At 43.5% G+C, this 25,919-nt stretch overlaps 1 protein-coding gene across 1 annotated transcript in view; it reads left to right on the forward strand.

Annotated features, from left to right (window-relative positions):
- The first annotated feature begins 4,652 nt into the window (after window positions 1-4,652).
- Window positions 4,653-25,919, forward strand: part of LOC139022614 (sodium- and chloride-dependent creatine transporter 1-like) — a 47,697-nt gene continuing 26,430 nt past the window's right edge. The window contains exons 1-5 of the mRNA XM_070447809.1: window positions 4,653-5,230; window positions 7,514-7,798; window positions 16,502-16,633; window positions 18,191-18,539; window positions 18,814-18,946. Coding sequence (XP_070303910.1) covers window positions 5,200-5,230; window positions 7,514-7,798; window positions 16,502-16,633; window positions 18,191-18,539; window positions 18,814-18,946 — 930 coding nt within the window. The 5' untranslated portion in view covers window positions 4,653-5,199. The remainder of the gene's footprint in view (window positions 5,231-7,513; window positions 7,799-16,501; window positions 16,634-18,190; window positions 18,540-18,813; window positions 18,947-25,919) is intronic.

The raw sequence follows: 25,919 nt of genomic DNA on the forward strand, positions 1-25,919 counted from the left end.
CTCCTCCCCCTTAATCCATCTTCCTCTCCTTTCTTCACTGCCTCTGCATATGACAACTTCTGCTCTACTTTAACCCTGGAAACCTCAACCTGCATGGGACATTTCTGATCCCCAGCCCCATGGGCACCCCTGCAATAAACACATTCCACTAGTTTCCCCAATACTACACATTCCTTTGTCTCATGCCCTTCTGCACATTTCTCACACCTTGGACCCTCCCTCCTACACACTGCTGCCACATGCCAGTAAGCTTGAAACCTGTAACATCTTAATGTGTTCGGCACATACGCTCGTACAGGATAACTTATATATCCTAACTTCACTTTGTCGGGCAAAGACTCATCTTCAAAACTCAAAAGAACAGACAATGASTCTTCTGTTTCCCCACTCTCGCCATCCTGTCTGYGTCACATCAAACGCCGAGCATCACATACACCGGGAATCTTTGCCCTCAGCTGGTCAACATTTATATCTACTGCTACCCCAGTTATCACTCCTTTCATTGGTGCCCTTTTCTTGAGAATGAAAAAAATTCACCTTTCTTGCCCCCATTCGTTTTACTTTGAGCACATTCTTCCTCTGCCTAACAGAAACACAAACAATTATCACTACACCACTTCTAGTTACCCTCACCGATTCCACATGACCCAACTCTTTTTTCACCCGCCATGAAACCACAAATGGATCAGCCAAAAGACAAGAGTCCACTTTTTCCATAAACTTCACTCCTACTGTCACACTCTTCTTCATTCTGATCCTCGGTGCATACCTCGGTCTCCGATAACTTCACAGCACCTACCACCTCCGATACTTCACCCTCATTCACTTCCATTTCTCCTCCTGTCTTCAGCTCCCTCTGCTTACACTTTATACCATTCTTATTTGACAAACCATCTCCCTTTTYYCCACCATTTTWATCCAACTCAAGCTCACCCTCTTCTTCCCTCACTCTCTTAGGCCTCTTCTCCCTCTCTTTTCCCCTCCATTCATTTTCCGTTTTCCACGTACATGTCTCCTCATGATAATACTGCCGCTCCATCCCTGACACCCATCGTGTACTTGCTTTCACTAGGGACTCCATTTTCCCCTTCCGGAGTTCTGCTCATGTCCCCAATAACGTGCCTACAACAAMGCCTCCAATCTCTGCTCGGTGTTCTCGAGTGGAAACACCAACCGAATGCTTCAGATTTGTACCTCCGGTGAAACATATTGTTCATTGTTCTACACAATCTGTGACAGATGTGTATCCTACCGCGGAAGAGTTTTGAAATCTGACACACCCCCTTTGAATTAGCTTTTGTTTTGTCAGAGGAGAAAAGCATGCACATGTTTAAAAACAATATGTTACTTATTGTTTTATCTATAAAATGTYTTGCACAACTAACTTGCATTTTTTGGATCACTTTCCACATTTCTTTTGGGTCCACCACTGTGAACGTCRTTTGCCTGATGACGCGCCAGTGGTGAGGATGGTTTCATTTCAAGCAAGTGCATTTCCATCCACGATCACTCCTCGCTAGTTCTCCTCGATTAACGTGGACATTTTTCAAAAGGAGCCGAAAGAGGACTCGAGGTGTACAGATCTAATTTATAAAAGGACCTTGTCTTTCTAGCCTGGCTGACGCGCGACACACGTGACTACACAGTGCTGACTTCGAGAGCTTGGATGCTTATACATCAGTGGTGTCAACCAGACACTGCCACCCCTGAGCTGCCAACATTCCCTTGACCGCTAGATGTCGCCCAAGGTCAACAAGTAGATGCGATCAAATCCATTCAAAATTGAATTGCTTGCCTGTGTCAATGCTACTGGTTTTAAGCACTTTGGTACGGCGTTACTAGGCGTGTTGCACCGCTTATTAGAAAGTATTAAACAYAGAGGTAATACAAATAGCCAAAATAACGGTCATATGCCAGGAATAAGACAAAGTGTAGCTAAATGAAGACAAAAATGTATTAGGTGTTTGCGTTCTTATGCCATCAAAAAAACAGGCGCAAACGAAAACATTTAAACTGTAAGTGCTGTTGCCCTCAAATACCCGGATAAGTACAAGAAGGCACGAATGAATGGATTGTTAGTACACACAACATGGACTGGCCCGTCCTCTCCAACCCCCTAAACTAAACATATTAAGAACCTCCTCATAAAGGCCTACGTGCCAAACGTGACTGTTGTACGTGAGATTGACAGTATGGCTACTGTAGCACAGTGTAGGCTGATCTGGAAAGAGACTATGTGCGTGCGTGTATTGATTTGTTTGTTGACTGCCACGGGCATCATGCTGTATAGGACCAACAGACACAATACAGAGACACAGGTGCCCCAGAGTACAGACTAGGCCTGGATACTAATATATTAGTACTAGGCATGCTATACTGTAATTAGGTTAATTGCGTAATTTTATTATATGCTACTAAAGTGAATGTTTGCGTTGTCCTTGGAGTAAWCGTTTATTGTAGTCTGTCATATTCCAGGTTGATTAATAAAAGACTGGACGCCCCCTTAAACTATACATCGGCTTAAAGCCTACATAAAGTAGGCTTTAATTAGTCTGATCTGTGCAAAAACAGCATTGCCATCATCAAGACATGTATTAAGCCAATGATATGGTAAAGATGGCCATGGACTAGTTTCTCCTCGTTATGTTTAAGTCATTCGTGTCCATTTATTTTCTTAATCTGTTCCAACTGTAGGCTAGAGCCGCTAGAGTTGCTGTGCGTCACGAGATTGCCCTTGCAACAACAACAAAAAGGTACTCTTATTCATTCACGAATTGAATGTGATTGTATTTTGTGGACAATTCGAAATAGAATATGACATGTGCTGTTATCTATCCAGCCCAATTTGCTGCCAGCTAGGCTGTCTGACACTGAGATTTTACTSTGCGGGGTCAGTGGCGTACTTTTTCGCGCACCCCAAGGTCCGAGCAAGCCAGCTCCTCCCAACCAAAAATAATAATATATTTTTTTACAAAAACATTCAATTTTTTTTGTTGTAAAAAGGCTAACTTCCTGCAATTTACACATTTTGCTATGGGCCAAAGACAAAAATGTGAAGTTGTATAGCTATTGTCATGCATTTCCATACATGCCATGGGGCAGAGAGATTTTTATTAATAGCTAATCTCATACCATTCTATACATTTTGCCATGAGGCTGATAGATCATTTTCCAGTTTTAAATCACATTTCCTGCTATTCTACATATTTTACCATGAGGCTGAGAGAAAATTTGTTCAATTTTAATGCTAATTTCCTGTAATTCTATAGATTTCTTTCCATGTTTTATGACATGTTAACATGCTATCTGGGGCCTGACATGCCAAATAGGGGAGACCGGAGTTGGTTTTCTCACGGGTTGATTATCACAGTGCTAATTATTCCCAATCTAAATGGCGCTGTGTAATATTTTTACGGTTCAGATGTGTGAATTATTTGAAAGAACTTATCTCCCTGGTCAATTCATGTCAGCATGACAAAACGTTAAGGTGAGGCGAATTTGTGTGTTTCATAGATGAAAGTAAAACATAAAAAAWAAAAAAAATAGTGTTTTCTTTGTAAATGTTTGAATTATGGGAGTATCCATAAACAATTTTTGTTTGTTGAAAAGAGACGGGGTAGGGGATGGTTGTCACATAGAATGTGGGGTTAGTTGTCTCTATCAACTCCATTATAATAAAAACTGGTGTAGTGGAGGGTAAACACAAGTAAACACATTTTACCCACCTTTTGCAGAAAAATGCATTAAAAGTATACTTTTTTTCACATGACTGGCGATCAGAGTTTACCAACCTATTTGTTTTTACCACTACATCACTGATTTAAATCACAATCCCTTTTGTGGTTGTGCTATAAAGAGCTCCCTTCATTGCCTCTGTCACACACATATTTTTCTGTCACACACCCACACAAGATACACAAATCAAATTTACTCAAAATATCATATGTTATTCTCATGGCATAAAATGCTACATTTTGTAATATAATTTGATCAAAGAAAGGTTGTTAGCAAACATTGTGACAACCAACCCCATACTGTGTGACATCTAACCTCACGATGGGCCTGGTTGTCACAAGTGGACAGAGTGTGTTGATGGCTTATAACTCAATTTTGGAATAAGATATGAGGATAAAAAGGGTCCTCCTAATTTTGAAAAGAGCCATTAAGATATACTGGTGCTGAGAAATACACACGAGTAAAAAGTGACAACCAACCCCGGTCTCCCCTACTGTCCCGTCTACCTGTCAATTAGTGTCCCCCATGGGTCACAATAGGATTCGATTAGCGTCCGTTGCTATGCAACACTGTGACTAGCTAATGCATCGAATTTTAGAGCTCATTACAGCCAAAGGGATGTTCTTTTCATCCCGAAAGCGTTGCGGGGCTCGAGATGGCTCCCCCCATACACTGATACGCCAGTGTATGCGGTTGCTCAAATCATTTATCCATGTAAACAGAATTATTGCCAACCTTCAGTAGGCTATCCGATATTTGATTATTTATTTATTATCCTGTGCGTCGTGCAAATGTATGAATGATAAAAAGCGGCTTGGTGATGGTGCTGGTTTTGCTACGCACTGTAGAACGCGCACTGTACATATTAGCCAATTGCATCGCAGAGCCGTGCACGAGGAGGAGGAGGGGGGCTGCCAACCCATAGACCAACGGAGCAGGAACAGCTCACATCACATTCTTCGTCTCATCAGAGCCTGGTGAAGGACCTACCCAGCATACAACATCACTTAGCTAGCTAGGTTATTGGACCTCTGACTTAACGATACAAATAGCGACCTAAACCTCTCGATTTACTAGCTAGCTAGCTAGCTAGCTATCATTTTCATTTACTGTCATCCATGAGATTCTTCAGGCTATCATTCAAGTGCTTCGTCGACTGCTTTTGAATTCCCTCTCCCCAACGTCTGACGCGACGCTTTGTAAATATTACATTTATTGTTGAAGGGCACCAACTCGTTGTGATAAATTAAAAAATAGAAATATTTTTTGATAACAAGAAGACGAAAAATAAACCAAGGAAAGAACTGGAGAACTGCATAGCTTCTCTCTCTCTCTCTCTCTCTCTCTCTCTCTCCCCCCTCTGAGACGCACTGAGTATCTTGATAGTGTCACTAGCTACTAGCTAGCTGCACTTGGCTCTACCCACCTAACGTTACCCGGTTTATTTAAACCTAATCAATCAACATGTCGCCAGAAGTAGAAGAGAACTCCCCAGGTGAGTGATTGAAAAAAAATTATATATATATATATGATAATAACAATGGTAATAACATTATTGTTGTTGCATTGTTATATTGTAGCTATGAATTCAAAGCAGCATTATAGATGTCAAAGACCCCAGCTAGACAGCCATAACTAAGTTTAGTTAGGGTATAACGTTAGCTTCAACAGCAAGTGTTTTGGCTACATAGTAGCTAGCTAGGTATAGGCACTACTGTSCACCTCAGATGCACATCTAACTAGCTAAGTATGGACAGATGACATGTTACTTTTATAGATTGTAAACCTGTCACTTCAGACTGAGTTCAAGACACCTCACTTGCTTTATAATTACCTTAACGTTACACTAGAGTTACCTAGCTAACATCCACCTACCTGTCAGATGATTAGGCTATCCAGGTAAGGTTATAGCAAATTAGCGACACATCCCTCACTAATATGTGATGCAGCATGATCGTCAAGTCCTCTTGCTGTAATGCACTATACTGTAATGCACTATACCTGTTGAATATACCAAAAGGCAGGTCACAATCCTGTTCTCACATGAGATTCTTGTTGCAGCCCAGCAGCTGTACTATACTCCATTAATCTGTGATTGTGTTCGTTGGGGTCTCAGTGACACCTTACTAATGCCAAAGCTAAAGTTTAGATTCCTGGTTAGACAGGAACCAAGTGTATCCTCCCTGTGTGTTAGTGTTCTACAACATTGCCAAGAGGTCTGGACCTCTGTTAGCAGTTTTGCTTGCTGGTTCAAGATCCATTCAAACTTCTCCACCTTAATCACACTACATCGATCACACAGACCTGCATTGTGTAGGGCAGGCTAGCTTTCTGTCAGAGCCGTCAGTCACTGTCTGATGGGTTGTGTATGCTCCAGTGAATAGGCCTACTAAGGATTATAGCAAATCAACCCACCTCTCATGCCAGACTTGCTATGTCTATGAAAGCAGATATCCAAGCATATTCTATTCTATTAGCATCAGCTTCTCTCTCTCTCTCCTGCCCTCCCTCTCCTGCTCACACACTCCCTCTAACTGCTCTGATCTGGAAAAAACTGCTTTCCTAATGTGCATCCGGATCAGAGCGGCTGACATCGATATCATAGAAGGCGCACATTAATGAACTGTCAGAAGAATCGGTTTGTTTGAGAGGGAGAAAGAGAAAGACAGAGAGAAAGTAAATTAAAGTGTTGTCGTAGTCAGTGGTGAGACGGACACCTCGTTGTTGTAGTCAGTTGTGAGACTATTGTCGTACCCCAGCACACAAATCAGTTTTTGGGAACTGGGAAGAGGTAGAGGAGAGGGTAGGAGGGAGAGCGGTTAGGAGGAGAGAGGTAGGGGGAGATGGGTAGGAGGAGAGGTTAGCGAGGGAGGAGAGGTAGGAGAGAGAGGGTAGGTAAGAGAGAGGGCAGGTAGAGAGGGTAGAGAGAGAGGGCAGGAGGAGAGGGCAGGAGGAGAGGGCAGGAGAGACGGGTAGGGAGAGAGGGCGAGAGAGCGGGTAGGAGAGAGAGGGTAGGAGGGGAAGGAAGGGGAAAATTAAACAAGGAGAGAAGATGCAAGAAAGGCATCTGGACCATTAAAGCCAATTGCATTTCCAGTAGCTACCCTACACTCTTAGAAAAATGGGTTCTGCGTCTGTCCCCATAGGATAACCCTTTGATGAACCCCTTTTGGTTCCTCAAAAGAGTTCTACCTGCAACCAAAAAAGGGTTCTACCTGGAACCAAAAAGGGTTCTCCTATGGGGACAGACGCAGAACCCTTTTGGAACCCTTTTTTCTAAGAGTGTACATTACAGTAGGAGTACTGCCCTCTTTTACAGCATGTGGTAAATGTAGGCCTCAGCTTAGACTGCTGACTGAAGAACTGCACTGTCTGGATGTCATAGGCTTAGAGAGGATTTAATCAATATTTCATATTGTTGTGTAATAGGACTGAACATGTTCTTGGTTGTCACTCAGCTCTATTAGAAATATAGAGGCAGTAGACAGCCTACCATACATATAACAATATGTTTCCACCRTGCTTATAGTCACTCCATCTTAATGATGTGGGGAGGGGGGGCTTTTTGGCATTCACTGTGAGTCACTRCAGCTTTGCGAGTTTGTGACTCCTATGATTGATTTTGTACATTTTGTTGATTGGTGGACCTTTATGTTTATGTGGCTGTAAAAGCTTGGTTGATTTACAAGGCAAGCAAATGGCTTTTAACCCYTCTCTTTCTCTCTCGCTCCCTCTCTCCACTCTTCCTCCATACTACCCCCCCCCCCCTCTCTCCCAGGTGATGTGCGGCTCTCCCAGATGGAAGCAGGGATTCCATCAGAGGAGGAGGGTGGTGTGGCTCGCCCCCTAGTCCCTGTCCCTGGGGTTGGGATGGGGGCAGGGGGGTGTGAGGGAGGGGGAGGACAGACCCAAACACAGCCTCAGGTCCAGGCTACAGCAGTACCGTATGTGGAGAGAGAGACCTGGACCAGACAGATGGACTTCATCATGTCCTGTGTGGGCTTCGCTGTGGGGCTGGGCAATGTGTGGCGCTTCCCTTACCTCTGCTACAAGAACGGTGGAGGTGAGCTCACACACACACACAATGTATATACACACACACACAAACAAACCAACAAACACAATACTCACACACATCTTCAGCATGTGCACAGCACACACATACTGTACATCCTCAGACTTAATTAAACACATTTCAACAGACTTGCACTCAGCATATGCACACACCCATACTGACACAGCCACACTGACACAGCCACACTGACACAGTCACACTGACACAGTCACACTGACACTGACACTGACACAGTCACACTGACACTGACACAGTCACACTGACACAGACACAGTCACAGTCACACTGACACAGCCACACTGACACAGCCACACTGACACAGTCACAAACTCCTACTTTATGACACACCTATGATGTAATATGCAAAACAGGCAGTTGGACTGATATGATGGAAAGGCAGTTTTAAGTAAAGAGAAAGGGGGAGGAACGAGAGAGGGAGGGAGGAGGGAAGAGATGAAGGGAGACCAAGCAGGGCTTGCATGAGTGTATGCACGTAGCCGTAGTAGCCATGCCCCTCATATGGTGACACTTGAGCACACTCCCCTCCTTTCTTTCTCTCATTCTCTCGCTACGGTAACCTGTCCTTTCCACCTTTGCTCTTTATTTCTTATCTCTCTGTCCCTCCTACTTTTATGAGATGTTTGAATAAAAGTGAGTGTGTGTTCTCTTTCTCTCTCTTTCTCTCTCTCTCTCTCTCTCTCTCTCTCTCTCTCTCTCTCTCTCTCTCTCTCTCTCTCTCTCTCTCTCTCTCCCTCGTTCTTCTGTCTTGTGACCCGTGACTCTAATACCCACCTTCTCATATCATTTAACAATGGCCTGCCTCACACAGTGACCCCCCCCCACCCCCTGTGCTCCTGCCCTGCACACAAAGGTGCTTTCTCCTCTCCTCCCCTGATAGTAAGGAAAATATGGATGCATGTCACACAATAAGCGTCCTGTGCCCGTCCTTCCCTCTGTGTCAGCAGTGCCACTGCGACGCCACGTTTGGTGTCCTTGACCAACCCAGGCCAGGGGACGTCTCGTAACACAACATCGGCATCAGATAAGACTGAGTACTGGGCACTCACAGGCTCTCAGACCTGTTCTCTTTACTCAAACACCCACCGACGGATATCTGACTGACTAAAGTGGAGAACAGATAGAGGAAATTAATTTGAAAGRGATTGTTGTTTTTATATTAAACCCTGTCCTATATTTGGGTAGTCTAGTCTATACTTTGAGAGAAGTTCATGTGTGAAATGATGGAGAGTCTAATACAATAGTGGCTTAGGGAAAATCATTATTATTTTTCTTTATTTTTTTTTGTCTTTCCAATCGTCTTTTTAATCCATTCAGTCTTCCTACTCTCTCTCACTCTCGTTCTCTCCTTATCCCACTCCCCCCCTCTCTCTCTCTCTGAACTCTTCCTTATATGGCTTCGGCTGTCTGATCTCAGTGAATGAGACTGAGAGAATGAGGGAGAGGGAGAGAATAAGAAAGTCACTATCACCAGATGAGGTCATTGTATTTTTATGTCTCAGATTCCTATTTCCTCTTCTTCTTTATCATCCAAATTTCTGGTTCATCTTTCCTTCTTACATTCTCCTGTTATGTTACCTCTCTTTTTTTCCTCCACATCTGAACAGGCAGTCTCCTCCCTGCGTCATTCTCATGTGACTCTGTCCCATCTGTTTACCCCCTTCCTTCTAAGTATTGGTATGGTCCTCTGTATATAGTTTCATCATACCGGACATACCAATATGTCTGGGGTGGGGGGTTTGGGTGAATGTTCTGTTTGTTTTTTTCGCTGTACTTCCAGTTTTAGAGGTGTTTTGTTGCTAAGGCATGTTAGGAAGCTGCAGAATACAGTGGCAGTAAAAATAAGCGCATCAAATGAAAATCAAATGGATTTACGATGTAGCTGTTGACCTTTCCCTTTGTTGTTGTTAGCTCGGATCTGTTTAATTTGATTATCTATTTCTGCTTGATGTGTTTGCCAAATCAAATGATCTCAAGTAAAAGTATCCCAGGTAAAATACATATATATACAAGGTATGTAAGACACCCATTCAAATGAGTGGATTCGGCTATTTCAGACACACCTGTTGCTGAAAGGTGTATTAAATCGAGCACACAGCACACATGCAATCTCCATAGACAAAACATTGGCAGTAGAATGGCCTTACTGAAGAGCTCAGCGACTTTCAACGTGGCACTGAAATAGGATATCTACCTTTCCAACAATTCAGTTTGTAAAATTTCTGTCCTGCTGCCCCATTCAACTGGAAGTGGTGATATACGAAGTGGACACGTCTAGGAGCAACAACAACTTAGCCACAAAGTGGTAGGCCACAGAAGCTCACAGAACGGGACTGCCGAGTGCTGAAGCACGTAAAAATAGTCCGTCCGGCCTCCCGAATGGCGCAGCGGTCTAAGGCACTGCATCGCAGTGCTTAGGCGTCACTACAGACCCGGGTTCAATCCCAGGCTGTGTCACAACCGGCCGTGACTGAGAGTCCCATAAGGCGGTGCACAATTGTCCCAGCGTCGTCTGGGTTAGGGGAGGGTTTGACCGGGGGGGGCTTTACTTGGCTCATCGTGCTCTAGCGACTCCTTGTGGCGGGCTGCAGGCTGACTTCGGTCGTCATTTGAACAGTGTTTCCTCCGACACATTGGTGCGGCTGGCTTCTAGGTTAAGCGGGCGGGTGTTAAGATGCGCGGTTTGGTGGGTCATGTTTTGGAGGATGCATGACTCGACCTTCGCCTCTCCAGAGCCCGTTGGGGAGTTGCAGCGATGAGACAAGATCGCAATTGCATATCACACATTTTTTTAAATAAAAAATACATTTGTCTGTCCTCAGTTGCACTCACTACCGAGTTCCAAACTGCCTCTGGAAGCAACGTTAGCACAATAACTGTTTGCAGGGAGCTTCGTGAAATGGGTTTCCATGGCCGGCAGCCACACACAAGCCTAAGATCACATCGCTCGGCTGGAGTGGTTAAAGCTCACCACCATTGGACTCTGGAAGTGGAAACGCGTTCTCTGAAATTATGAATCACGCTTCACCATCTGGCAGTCCGATGGATGACTCTGGGTTTGGCGGATGCCAGGAGAACGCTACCTGCCCCAATGCATAGTGCCAACTAGAGGTAGACCGGTGATGATTTTTCAACGCCGATACCGATTATTGGAGGACCAAAAAAAGCCGATACCGATAATTGGCCGATTTTGATATTATAATTTTTAATAATGACAATTACAACAATGCTGAATGAACAATGAACACTTTTATTTTAACTTATTAATACATCAATAAATCAATTTAGTCTCAAATAAATAATGAAACATGTTTAATTTGGTTTAAATAATGCAAAAACACAGTGTTGGAGAAGAAAGTAAAGTGCAATATTTGCCATGTTAAAAAGCTAACGTTTAAGTTCCTTGCTCAAGACTTATGAAAGCTGGTGGTTCCTTTTACATGAGTCTTCAATATTCCCAGGTAAGAAGTTTAGGTTGTATATTATAGGCTATTTCTCTCTATACCATTTGCATTTCATATACCTTTGACTATTGGATGTTCTAATAGGTACTTTAGTATGCCAGCCTAATCTCGGGAGTTGATAGCTTGAAGTCATGAACAGCGCAATGCTTGAGCACAGCGAAGGCTGCTGGCAAATGCAGGAAAGTGCTGTTTGAATGAATGCTTACGAGCGTGCTGCTGCCTACCACCGCTCAGTCAGACTGCTCTATCAAATCATAGACTTAATTATAATATAAACACACAGAAATACGAGCCTTAGGTCATTAGTATGGTCAAATCCAGAAACTATCATTTCGAAAACAAAACGTTTCTTTCAGTGAATATTTTATCTAACGGTGGCATCCATAAGTCTAAATATTGCTGTTACATTGCACAACCTTCAATGTTATGTCATAATTATGTACAATTCTGGCAAATTAGTCCGCAACGAGCCAGGCGGCCCAAACTGTTGCATATACCATGACTCTCGTGCAATGAACGCAAGTGTCAGGGTTGTGTGCAGAGATGTAGCGGAGTCAAGCGCAGGACACAGGTGTTGAGCAAAACAACGGCGTTTACTCAAATACAAGCAAAAATTCCTCATAGGGAATAATACAAACACACATGCACCAACAACAACCACTAACGAAACAAACAATCACAGACAGAACAGAAATGTATGCCAGAGGGTTAAATAGGGAACATAATAGGGGATTGAAACCAGGGTGTGTGTAATACAGACAAAACAAAACGAAACTGAAACATGGATCGTGGTGACTAGAAAGCCGGTGACGTCGACCGCCGAACACCACGAACAAGAGAAACGTCCGACTTCGCGGAAGTCGTTACAGCAAGAGAAGTGACACAATTTCCCTAGTTAATATTGCCTGCTAACATGAATATCGTTAACTAAATAGGCAGGTTAAAAAATATATACTTCTGTGTATTGATTTTAAGAAAGACATTGATGTTATGGTTAGGTCCATTCGTGCAACGATTGTGCTTTTTTCGCAAATGCGCTTTTGTTAAATCATCCCCCGTTTGGCGAAGTTGGCTGTCTTTGTTTGAAAGAAATGGTCTTCACACAGTTTGCAACGAGCCAGGCGGCCAAACTGCTGCTATACCCTGACACGGAACCCAAACGGCTGTGCGCGTGCGCCATCGTGCATAAATGTATTTTGTCCCCCTACACCAAACGCGATCACGACACACAGGTTAAAATATAAAAATAAACTCTGAACCAATTACATTAATTTGGGAACAGGTCGAAAAGCATTAGACATTTATGGCAATATTTAGCTAGTTAGCTTGCTGTTGCTAGCTAATTTGACCGGGGAAATTAACATTGAGTTGTTATTTTACCTGAAATGCACAAGGTCCTCTACTCCGACAATTAATCCACACATAAAAACGGTCAACCGAATCGTTTCTAGTCATCTTTCCTCCTTCCAGGCTTTTTCATCTTTGAACTTATATGGTGATTGGCATTTAAACTTTCATAGTATTACTACACCGACCGGCAACACAGTTCGTCTTTCAATCACCCACGTGGGTATAACCAATGAGGAGATGGCACGTGGGTACCTGCTTCTATAAACCAATGAGGAGATGGGAGTGGCAGGACTTGCAGCGCGATCTGCGTCAGAAATAAAAATGACTTATTTTTTAGCCCTTGGCAACGCAGACGCTCGTTGACGTGCACGAGCCGTGTGGGTGCAATAATTGAATAACATAGATTTCAAAATGTATTTTGCAACGCTCGCACACGCGACACGAGCGGTGTGGTCAGCCTATGACTCTGTTGCACAGAACGCAAGAGAAGTGACACAATTTCCCTAGTTAAAATAAATTAATGTTAGCAGGCAATATTAAGTAAATATGCAGGTTTAAGAATATATACTTGTGTATTGATTTTAAGAAAGGTGTTGATGTTTATGGTTAGGTACACGTTGGAGCAACGACAGTGCTTTTTTTTCTCGTGAAAGCGCTTGTTAAATCACCCGTTTGGCGAAGTAGGCTGTGATTCAATGATAAATTAACAGGCACCGCATCGATTATATGCAATGCAGGACAAGCTAGATAAACTAGTAATATCATCAACCATGTGTAGTTAACAAGTGATTATGTTAAGATTGATTGTTTTTTATAAGTTTAATGCTAGCTAGCACCTTACCTTGGCTCCWTGCTGCACTCGCATAACAGGTAGTCAGCCTGCCACGCAGTCTCCATGGAGTATAATGTAATCTGCCATAATCGGTGTCCAAAAATGCYGATTACCGATTGTTATGAAAACTTGAAATCGGCCCAAATTAATCGGCCATTCCGATTAATCGGTCGACCTCTAGTGCCAACTGTACATTTTGGTGGAGGAGGAATAATGGTCTGGAGCTGTTTTTCATGGTTTGGGCTAGGCCCCTTAGTTCCAATGAAGGGAAATCGTAACACTACAGCATACAATAACATTCTAGACGATTCTGTGCTTCCAACTTTGTGGCAACAGTTTGGGGAAGGCCCTTTCCTATTTCAGCATGACAATGCCCCCATGCACAAAGCGAGGTTCATACAGAAATGGTTTGTCGAGATCGGTGTGGAAGAACTTGACTGGCCTGCACAGAGCCCCCTATCGAACACTTTTGGGATGAATTGGAATGCCAGACTGCGAGCGCAGCCCTAATTTCCAACATCAGTGCCCGACCTCACTAATGCTCTTGTGGCTGAACGGAGCAAGTCCCTGCAGCAATGTTCCAACATCTAGTGGAAAAACTTCCCAGAAGAGTGGAGGTTGTTATAGCAGCAATGTTCCAACATCTAATGGAAAGCCTTCCACAGAAGAGTGGAGGTTGTTATAGCAGCAATGTTCCAACATCTAATGGAAGACTTCCCAGAAGAGTGGAGGTTGTTATAGCAGCATGTTCCAACATCTAATGGAAAGCCTTCCCAGAAGAGTGGAGCTGTTATAGCAGCAATGTTCCAACATCTAATGGAAAGCCTTCCCAGAAGAGTGAGGTTGTTATAGCAGCAATGTTCCAACATCTAATGGAAAGCCTTCCAAAAGAGTGGAGCTGTTATAGCAGCAATGTTCCAACATCTAATGGAAAGCCTTCCCAGAAGAGTGGAGGCTTGTTATAGCAGCATAGTTCCAACATCTAATGGAAAGCGCTTCCCAGAAGAGTGGAGGTTGTTATAGGCAGCAATGTTCCAACATCTAATGGAAAGCCTTCCCAGAAGAGTGGGGAGGCTGTATAGCAGCAATGTTCCAACATCTAATGGAAAGCCTTCCAAGAAGAGTGGAGGCTGTTATAGCAGCAATGTTCCAACATCTAATGGAAGCCTTCCCAGAAGAGTGAGGCTGTTATACAGCAATGTTCCAACTCTAATGAAAAAGCCTTCCAGAAGAGTGGAGGTTGTTTATAGGCAGCAATGTTCAACATCTAATGGAAAGCCTTCCAAAGAGATGGAGGCTGTTATAGCAGCAATGTTCCAACATCTATGGAAAGCCTTCGCAGAAGAGTGGAGGCTGTTATAGCAGCAATGTTCCAACATCTAATGGAAAGCTTCCGCAGAAGAGTGGAGGTTGTTTATAGCAGCAATGTTCCAACATCTAATGGAAAGCCTTCCAGAAGAGTGGAGCTTGTTATAGCAGCAATGTTCCAAGCATCTATGGAAAGCCTTCCGAGAAGAGTGGAGGTTTTTATAGCAGCAAGTTTCCAACATCTAGTGGAAAGCCTTCCCAGAAGAGTGGAGGTGTTATAGCAGCAATGTTCCAACGTCTAGTGGGAAAGCCTTCCCAGAAGAGTGGAGGTTGTTAATAAGCAGCAATGTTTCCAACATCTAGTGAGAACGCTTCACGGAAGAGTGGAGGTTGTTATAGCAGCAAGTTCCAACATCTAGTGGAAAGCGTTGTTATAGCAGCAATGTTCCAACATCTAGTGGAAAGCCTTCCCTAGAGAGTGGAGGTGGTGTATAGCAGCAATGTTCCAACATCTAGTGGAAAGCCTTCCCCGAAGAGTGGAGTTGTTATAGCAGCAATGTTCCAACATCATAGTGGAAAGCCTTCCCAGAAGAGTGGAAGGTTGTTATAGCAGCAAATGTTCCCAACATCTAATGGAAGCCTTCGCCAGAAGAGTGGAGGCTGTTATATTAGCGAAGGGGGACCAACTCCATATTAATGCCCATGATTTTGGAATGAGATATTCGGGCTGGCAGGTGTCCACATACTTTGGTCATGTATGTATGTATGTGTTTTCATTTGACCTCAAGCTTTTGAGTCAGTTTGTACTGTAAAAGGAGAATATAGGATGGTTATATTTTACATAATACATACAAGCAAGAATCCCTCCTAGTGTAACTTTCACTTTTACTAACTGTCTCTTTCTCATTCTCTTTCATTCTCTCTCCTTCCTACTTTCTGTCGTTCTCTCTGTTCAAAGGACAATGCCAGCCAACTCATGCCAAACACTAAATGAATGAAACAATATAGTTATTCCCTCTCAATACACCCTCCTCCTTATCTATGGCCTTGTCTACCCTCTCTCCTCCTCCTGCTCTCTCCCTTTCTCTCTCACTCACTAATCTGTCCTTCCTCTTTCCTCCCTTGTCACTGCACTGCAATAACATTTTGCTAGATAAGTTTTAGCCTAAATGCCAGCTCTAGTTCTTCAGCTTGCGATCTCTCTCTCTTCCTCTCTCTCTCTCTCTCCTCTCTCTCTCTCTCTCTCTCTCTCTCTCTCTCTCTCTCTCTCTCTCTCTCTCTCTCTCTGTCTCTGTCTCTCTCTCTCTCTCTTCTTCTGCTCTCTCTCTTCTCTCTCTCGTCTCTCTCTCTTCTCTGTCCTCTCTCTCTCTGTTCTTCTCCTCGTCTCTCTGTCTCTCTCCTCTCTCTCTTCCTCTCGTCTCCTCTCTCTCTCTCTCTTTCTCTCCTCTCTCTCTCTTCTCTCTCTCTCTCATCCTCTCTCTCTCTCTCTCCCATGAGCATGTAGAAGTGTAAATTATATAATCATGTCTGTTATAGAGAGCCTTTTATCTGTCCACAACAAGTTGAACATTAGTTATACAAGCATGCACTAGGACTAGATTTGCTAGATTTGTCACATAATAGAGTTTGTGTTGTGTTGTATGTTTGTGAAATATAGCCTCTGTGTTGTGTAGCGTGTGGAGTTGTGTTGCTAACGTGTGTGTGTGTTGCGTGTTGTAGGCGTGTTCCTGATCCCCTACATGATTATTGTGTTCATCGGAGGTATTCCCGTGTTCTTCCTGGAAATCGCTCTTGGTCAGTTCATGAAGCAAGGCGGGGTCTCTGCATGGAACATTGCCCCTCTCTTTAAAGGTACTGTAATGTGAATGCATTAATGAAGAGTGAATACATGTTTCTGAGGTAGGTTTTGTCTTGTTTTATTCTGCAACCCCTCTGTCTCACACTTTCTTTCGCCCCCGTATAATATAGGCTAGCATKTGGTTGTTCAAACCACCAATTTAGGCATAGATGTTGGCATTATGTAACTGAAACAACTGTCAGAATAAACAGTCTTCTCGCAACAAGACTTGATTGATGAAATCTTGACATAAGAGCTGTTGTGAATATGTTGATTCTGTTGTAACTTGCAGYCCAGCTCCTCTGTCACATCATAGCATCGTCATCAACTTCCAACCTACACTCAGTGGCCAGTTTATTAGGTACACCACCCCGTTCAGGAAAATGGTTCGCTCCTACAGACAGTGAGTCACGTGGCCATGGCTTGTTTTATAAAGCAGGCAGACGGTCATCAAGTCATTCAGTTACTGTTTGATTGAACGTTCGAATTTGCAAAACAAGTGATCTAAGCGACTTTGAGTGTGGTATGATTGTCAGTGCCATGCACGTTGGTTCCAGTATCTCAGAAACGTCTGGCCTCCTGGGCTTTTCACGCACAACAGTGTCTAGGGTTTACAGAGAATGGTGCGATAAACAGAAAACATCCAGTCAGCGGCAGTCCTGTGGTCGAAAACAGCTTGTTGATGAGAATGGCAAGAATCGTGCAAGCTAACAGGCGAAGCCACAAACCGGCAAATAATGCCGCAGTACAACAGTGGTGTCWGTCCTTGTCACRSATGGACTATTGCAGCAGACGACCACACMRGGTTCYRCTCCTATSAGCTAAAAACAAGAAGCAGCTCCAGTGGGCACRTGATCACCAACACTGGACAGTTGAGAAGTAGAAGAACATCACCTGGTCCAACGAATCCCAGTTCCTGTTGCATCATRCAGGTTAAGGATTTGGCATAAGCAGCATGAGTCCATGGCCCCATCCGGCCTGGAGTCAACGGTACAGGCTGGTGGTGTAATGGTGTGGGGAATGTTTTCCTGGCACACGGTAGGTCCCTTGAAACCAATTAAGCAACGTGTCCATTCCTCGAAGAATGCAGGCTGTTCTGGAGTCAAAGGGGGGTCTGATCCGGTACCTGATGGGTGTACCTAATAAACCTAATAAAGTGTGTATTCTCAACAGCCCTTGGTTATTGTAAATAAGCWTCTGTTCTTAATTGACCTGCCTGGTAAAGTAAAGGTTTCATAAAATTCAAATCTWTTTCATTATTTAATTCTTGTGAAGATAACTATTTTCCTGACAGCTTTTCCCCTAGGCGGCATAGGTGCCACAAAGCGATACCCGTACCTTAGTAGTGCTGGCACACAAAACACAAAGTATTAGAATTTTGGAACTTGATCTTCATAGATGTTGTTTAATGGAGATGGAATTAATTTTTCTGAGTGAGGTTTTTTCTTTTTTTGTTCTCTAACCCGTCCATTTTTCTTTCTCATATATCCTTCCTCTAAATGTTTGTCCTTATGTTTTCCACTGTACATCCCCCCATCTGCCACTCCTTCTCATTCCCCCTCTCTCCACAGGTCTTGGCCTGGCCTCCATGGTAATAGTGTTCTTCTGTAACACCTACTACATCATGATCCTGGTGTGGGGCCTGTACTTCCTGCTTCACTCCTTCACCAACCCGTTACCCTGGGCTACCTGCGGGCACCCCTGGAACACAATCAACTGCACTGAAAACTTCCGCCGGGCTTGCCACAACCGCAGCGCCCTGCCTCTCCTCTCCTCCACCCCCGATCCCTCTATCCCCATCTCCCTCCTCTCGTCGGTGGTATCCTCCCCGCTCAACCTCTCATCCTCTACTCTGCTCCTCTTCAACGGCAGCTGCGTGGAACCTGAGGGCATGCGCTCGCCAGTCATTGAGTTCTGGGAGTAAGTGATCTGTGGTCTGTTGTGTTGGGTTGGTTATAGGGCTGACTACCTAACCATAGGTTATTGGTTGTCAATTATTTTTGTCTGACCTCTCTCTCTCTCTCAATTCAATTCAAGGGGCTTTATTGGCATGGGAAACATATGTTAACATTGCCAAAGCAAGTGAAGTAGACAATATACAAAAGTGAAATGTACAATAAAAATGAACAGTAAACATTACACTCTCGCTCTCTCTCTCTCTCTCTCTCTCTCTCTCTGTGTGTATGTGTGTCAGGCGTAAGGTGCTCCGTCTCTCTGGTGGTCTGGATGAGCCTGGTGACATCAGCTCTCACATGGTCCTCTGTCTGATCGCCACCTGGGTTATTGTTTACTTCTGCATCTGGAAGGGAGTCAAAGGCACAGGCAAGGTCAGTGAACGGGTGGGTGAGTGTGGGTGTAAGGATATGTCTTGTGCTTTGCTTAGCTTAAGTTAAGGTAAGATACAGGTTTTTTTCTGCCTAGAAAAGTATTTTCAATCCAAACAATGTAAAAACAAAACATGTAGCTGCTGTAGCAACATTAACGAGAATGGAATTTCTGTGTTCTTGTGAGTCTAGCTTTAGAGCTTTGTTCATTCTCCACTTTGCCCTCTGACCTCAAAGCAGCTTTAGTACGGATCATAATGTCTAGACTGACAAATATAATCAGACACACTTGTAAGCACACATGTAAAATCAACTAATATGTGGGACTGGAAAAACATGYGTGTGTGTGTTGCCTTAGTACAGGTATTTCCAAACGGGTACATGCGCAATGCCGTCGTGGGTACGCCAAAGAAAMATGTGATTCACATTTAAAATATAAATAAACAACATTTTTWATTTAATTAAAWWTTTTCACATTTTCAAACAGTCCATTTGTATTTTCCAACGGGGCTATACATTTGGGTGAGGTTTTTTTCTCGCCTGAGTAGCCTCGTTTCACTGCCCAAAATAAAATGAAACCCTCTAGTGTTCAGCGAAATAACAACACAATGTCAAATACAGGTAGCCTAGTCAAATAATTAACATCCAATCACATTAACCGTTACTCTCTCGCGGGAATTCCACTAAAGGTTTGTATGTAGCCAAATGTAGCTGCTGCTCATTGCGTTTGCTCGAAAATTGATAAATAGTTTTAAAAAAGTAAGGCCCGCATCCATACAAAAACATAACAGCTCTACTGGTAGTACTGCTACTACTAGCAGTACTACACCTGCACCTGTCGACGACACAAGTTGTTCTGCTTCCACGAGCACATCCAATGCTAGCATCAGTAATTCTACATTTGTTGTTARCCCAGCTAGCATGGACACTGACAGTTGTGAATCTGATGCAGCTGAAGAGCTACTGCCCCCTTACCCRGGAAAGCACCGAACAACAGACAGGGACGTTGGACCATCGAAGAGGCRCAAATATGATGAGAACTACATTGATTTGGGGTTCACTTATATTGAGAGTAGTGCCTTTCCTCAGCCACAGTGGGTTTGTGCAAAAGTACTATCTCACAACCTGATGAAACATTCACTCTTGCGCAGACATTTAGAAACAAAACATGCCAATTTGAAAAATAAGCCACAGGAGTTTTTTGTGCGAGAATTAAGATGTCTTTCGAGTAGTAAGACATGTATAAAAGCAAAAGATACCATTAATATGAAGGGGCTAGAAGCGTCTTATATGGTGAGCTACCGWGTGGCTAGGACAGGCAAGCCCCATACTATTGTGRAGAACTTAATTCTTCCTGCTGCCGCGGATATGGCTGGGACAATGCTGGGGGAAAAGGCCAGAAAAACTATACAGACAATGCCTTCATCAAACAAYACTGTTTCACGACACATCAGCGACACGCCAGGAGGTGTTTTGAAACAATTACTGYTTCACATACAAGCCAGTGAATTCTATGCATTACAACTGGATGAGTCAACAGACGTGGCGGGCCTGGCACAGCTCCTGGTCAATTGAGGAAGACATTCTCTTCCGCAAACCACTGGAAACCAGGACAACAGGAGAGGATATTTTTTAAGTACTGGACAGCTTTGTGACATCAAATGGACTTTGGTGGTCAAGATGTGTTGGTATCAGTACTGATGGCGCTAAAGCCATGACAGGGAGACATAGTGCAGTGGTAACGCGCATGCAAGCAGTTGCACCCGACGCCACTTGGGTACACTGCAGCATCCACAGAGAGGCTCTTACTGCCAAAGGAAAGCCTGACAGCTTGAAAGACATTTTGGACACTACAGTGAAAATTGTTAACTTTGTTAAGGCAAAGCCCCTGAACTCTCCTGTATTTTCTACACTATGCAATTATATGGGCAGCGACCATGTAACGCTTTTACAACATACAGAAGTGCGCTGGTTATCAAGGGGCAAAGTATTGACACTTTTTTGAATTGAGGGACGAGCTTAAAGTTTTCTTTACTGACCATCATTTTCACTTGTCTGACCGCTTGCATGATGACGAGTTTCTCACACGACTGGCCTATCTGGGTGATGTTTTTTCTCGCCGGAATGTTCTGAATCTAGGATTACATGGACTCTCTGCAACTATATTCAATGTGCGGGACAAAATTGAGGCTRTGATTAAGAAGTTGGAGCTCTTCTCTGTCTGCATTAACAAGGACAACACATAAGTCTTTCCATCATTGTATGATTTTTTGTGTGCAAATGAACTCAAGCTTACGGACAATGTCAAATGTGATATAGCGAAGCACCTGAGTGAGTTGGGTGCACAATTACGCAGTACATTCCCGAAACGGATGACACAAACAACTGGATTCATTATCCCTTTCATGCCCTGCCTCCAGTCCACTTACYGATATCTGAACAAGAGAGCCTCATTGAAATTGCAACAAGCGGTTCTGTGAAAATTTTATTTAATCAGAAGCCACTGCCAGATTTCTGGATTGGGCTGCGCTCAGAGTATCCTGCCTTGGYAAATAGCACTGTTAAAACACTGATGCCCTTTTCAACCACGTACCTATGTGAGAGTGGATTCTCGGCCTTCACCAGCATGAAAACTAAATACAGGCACAGACTGTGTGTGGAAAATGATTTAAGACTGAGACTCGCTCCAATACAACCCAACATTGCAGAGTTATGTGCATCCTTTCCAGCACACCCTTCTCATTAACCTGTGGTGAGTTATTCACAATTTAACAATTAACAAATAAGGTTTTATATGTAAGATGGTTAAATAAAGAGCAACATTATTGATTATTGTTATATTATTATTTGTGCCCTGGTTCCTATAAGAGCTCTTTGTCACTTCCCACGAGCTGGGTTGTGACAAAAACTCACACTCATTCTTATGTTTAATAAATGTATCGTATAACGTGTGTGTGGCAGGCTTACAATGATGGCAAAAAACAACATTTGAGAGTTGACCATGGTGCTAGATGGGGTACGCAGCTGGAGGTTGAATGTTTGAAGGGGTACGGGACTATAAAAAGTTTGGGAACCACAGCCTTAGTAGATGCCTTTGTGTTGAAGTACTCTTATGTTTGTCATGTATGGGTTGAGAACCGTAAATGCCTGGCTTGTATAGTTCACACTCAATTCTCACTGTAACTTTAATGAACTTCTACCTAGTGGTCCCCACAGCAACACACACACAGGGTGTTTCTCAATATGCATACTACCGTGCTCCACATTCTCATGCTCTGAGTGCATTCTCCGAGGACGTTCTTGTGAGGACAAGAGTGTGAAGAATGCATAAAACATTATATTTGAGAAGCATTCGCATTCCCCCTACTGAATTACCTCACAYTCCCYCTACTGAATTACCYCACAATCACCCTACTGTATTACCTTACGCTGCACCTCCCCATTCACTGAACCTTCTTCCAGCCAGGACAATGGCAACAATAGCAACGAAACAAGATACAATGCATTTGGAAAGTATTCAGACCCCTTGACTTKTTCYCCATTTTGTTATGTTACAGCCTTATTCCAAAATGGATTAAAATCTACACACAATACCCCATAATGACAAAGCAAAAACAGGTTTTTAGAATTTTTTGCAAATGTATTAAAAATGTAAAACTGAAATATCACATTTACATAAGTATTCAGATGCTTTACTCAGTACTTTGTTGAAGCACTTTTGGCAGTGATTACAGCCTCAAGTCTTGGGTATGACACTACAAGCTTGGCACACGGTATTTGGGGAGTTTCTCCATTCTTCTTTGCAGATCCTCTCAAGCTCTGTCAGGTTGGATGGGGAGCGTCGCTGCACAGCTATTTTCCAGTCTCCAGAGATGTTCAATCGAGTTCAAGTCCGGGCTTTGGCTGAGCACTCAAGGAAATTCAGAGACTTGTCCCGAAGCCACTCTTGTGTTTTCTTGGCTTGGTGCTTAGGGTCTTTGTCCTGTTGGAAGGTGAACCTTCTTCCCCAGTCTGAGGTCCTGAGCGCTCTGAAGCATGATGCTGCCACCACCAGGCTTCACCTTAAGGATGGTGCCAGGTTTCCTCGAGACATGACGCTTGTCATTCAGGCCAAAGAGTTCAATCTTGGTTTCATCAGACCAGAGAATCTTGTTCTCATGGTCTGAGAGTCCTTTAGGTGCCTTTTGGCAAACTCCAAGCAGGCTGTCATGTGCATTTTACCGAGGAGTGGCTTCCGTCTGGCCACTCTACCATAAAGGCCTGATTGGTGGAGTGCTGAAGAGATGGTTGTCCTTCTGGAAGGTTCTACTATCTCCACAGAGGAACTCTGGAGCTCTGTCAGAGTGACCATCGGGTTCTGGGTCACCTCCCTGGCCAAGGCCCTTCTCCCCCAATTTCTCAGTTTGACGGCGCCAGCTCTAAGAAGAGGCTTGGTGATTATAACTTATTCCATTAAAAAATGATGGAGGCCACTGTGTTCTTAGGGACCTTCAATGCTGCAGAATGTTTTGTACACTTCCCAGATCGGTGCCTCACACATGTCAACTGCAAACACCAAACAGGTGTTTGCCTTTCTAAATCATGTCCAGTCAATTGAATATACCACAGGTGAGCTCAATCAAGTTGTAGAAACATCTCAAGGATGATCAATGGAAACAGGATGCACCTGAGCTCAATTTTGAGTCTCATAGCAAAGGGTCTGARTACTTATGTAAATAAGRTATTTCTGTTTTTTACTTTTAAWACATTTACAAGAATATCAAAAAATCTGTTTTCGCTTTGTCATTATGGGGTATTGATAAGTGTAGATTGATAAGGACAATGTTTTATTTAATCCATTTTAGAATAAGGCTGTAACGTAACAAAATGTGGAAAAAGTCAATGGGTCTGAATGCACTGTATACACAAAGCAAACATTTTAATTCATAATTAGCAACTATATGTGAATCGTAATAATCTAGCTATCCAGCTAGTTAAAAAGGCAAAAATTACCTAAAACTAATGTTATGCAAGGTAGATATACATTTTTGGTGGGTAGCTAGCTACCAATTATTTGTGGCTAGCTAGCTAGCTGGTGAGTTATCCCTATTGACTTACTATGAACTTACCCATTCACTGAACCTTCTTCCAGCCAGGACAAGATGTACGTTCTTCGTGGATAGCTAGCTAGCTAACAATTCTTTATGGCTATCTGTCTAGCTAAAGAGATGGTTGTCCTTCTGGAAGGTTCTACTATCTCCACAGAGGAACTCTGGAGTTTGTCTCTATACTAGCTAGCCAGTTAGCCCTATTGACTTACTATGGGCTTGCGATCTACGCACACTACAGTGGGTATTGTAGGCAGGTAAATATGCGAAAATTACCACAGGCAACGTATCAGATGTAAATGGACAACATTTCATTCCGACGTTGGAGTTTATTTTTTCCCGATTCAGCTCAAATAGTAATAGCCGCCATTGATTTCAATAAATGTGCAAATACTTTCTGTAAATACTTTCCATTGAAGCTTGCATCAATGCATGCTTCAAAATATGTACAAACGGAGTACGCATTCGAGAAGTACCCCCCTTCGTGCTCTGTTTCGCGTACTTTGATTTGGACTCCGACTCTCCCGTTGTCCAATTTGCATGCTCGGAGCACGKTGGTATGTATTTTGAAAAATACCAACAGTCTCAACTTGAAGCAGCTTTGAAACAAATATCTAGTAGGAAAGGCTGTGTTTGGGCATAATGTGCATGTGTGTACGCGGGTTTGTTTCTGTTGTTTTATGTATCTGTACATATAATTGTGTGTCTATGTAGGTATGCAAACGTGTTTATGTGTTCCACAGAAATAGCCAAAGCTCACAGAGCAGGGTGRAAAAAAGGAGGGTAATTGAGCCGGCCACTTAAGCCGATTAGTAACTTTCCCCTCTGTGTGCATTTGAGGGGCGGGTAGGGGGGTCCCTGCAGATCAAGGCAAATATGTTCCTTTTTTCCCCAAACTTTATTAAATACGGTTAGGAGGCTCTAACACAAGATTAGCAAAGGATAGCGGGAAGTTGCTTTCTCAGCAAAAYCCCAAATCTGCGTATGTGTTTCAGGGAAGAGAACAGAGCTGTGAAGTAGAACAGAGCCATGGGTCTTTCCCCGTATATCCTGGGAGTTATTATTTGACTGTACGTGCTGTGTTCCTAATGTTGTGTCAGAAGAATCTGTGTGTGAGTTTGGATGCATGCATGTGTGTGTATGTTCATCTGGTGTTGCTGTGGATTGACTCTGGCCCTCAGTTCTTCTTCTCCTATGCTATTGTCACCTATGCCGCCGCCTCTGGAAAAACGGTGTTCTCTAAGTTTTGTTGGAGTGTTTGGCCCCGACAGAGATGGACGCCTCGATTCGCGTTCTTAGGAACCTATGCAGTAGTTAATTTTTTTTACGTATTATTTCTTACACTGTTACCCCGGGAATCTTAAGTCTTATTACATACAGCTGGGAGGAACTATTGAATATAAGAGCAACGTCAACTTACCAACATTACGACCAGGAATAAAATTTTCCCGAAGCGGATCCTCTGTTTGGACCACCACCCAGGACAATGGATCGGATCCCAGTAGGCGACCCAAAACAACRGMGCCGCAGAAGGGGCAGACGGRGCGGTCTTCTGGTCAGGCTCCRTAGACRGGCACACCGCCCACCGCTCCMGAGTATACTACTCGCCAATGTCCAGTCTCTTGACAACAAGGCAGACGAAATTCGAGKAAGGGTTGCCTTCCAGAGAGACATCAGAGATTGTAACATTCTCTGTTTGACGGAAACATGCCTCACTCGGGATACGTTATCAGAGTYGGTACAGCCACCCGGTTTCTTCACACATCGCGCCGACAGAACCAAACATCTCTCTGGTACGAAGAAGGGTGGGGGTGTATGACTTATGATTAACGAGTCGTGGTGTGATCATAACAACATACAGGAACTCAAGTCCTTTTGTTCACCTGACC

Source organism: Salvelinus sp. IW2-2015, linkage group LG17 (assembly GCF_002910315.2).
Source record: "Salvelinus sp. IW2-2015 linkage group LG17, ASM291031v2, whole genome shotgun sequence".
Taxonomy (NCBI): Eukaryota; Metazoa; Chordata; class Actinopteri; order Salmoniformes; family Salmonidae; genus Salvelinus; species Salvelinus sp. IW2-2015.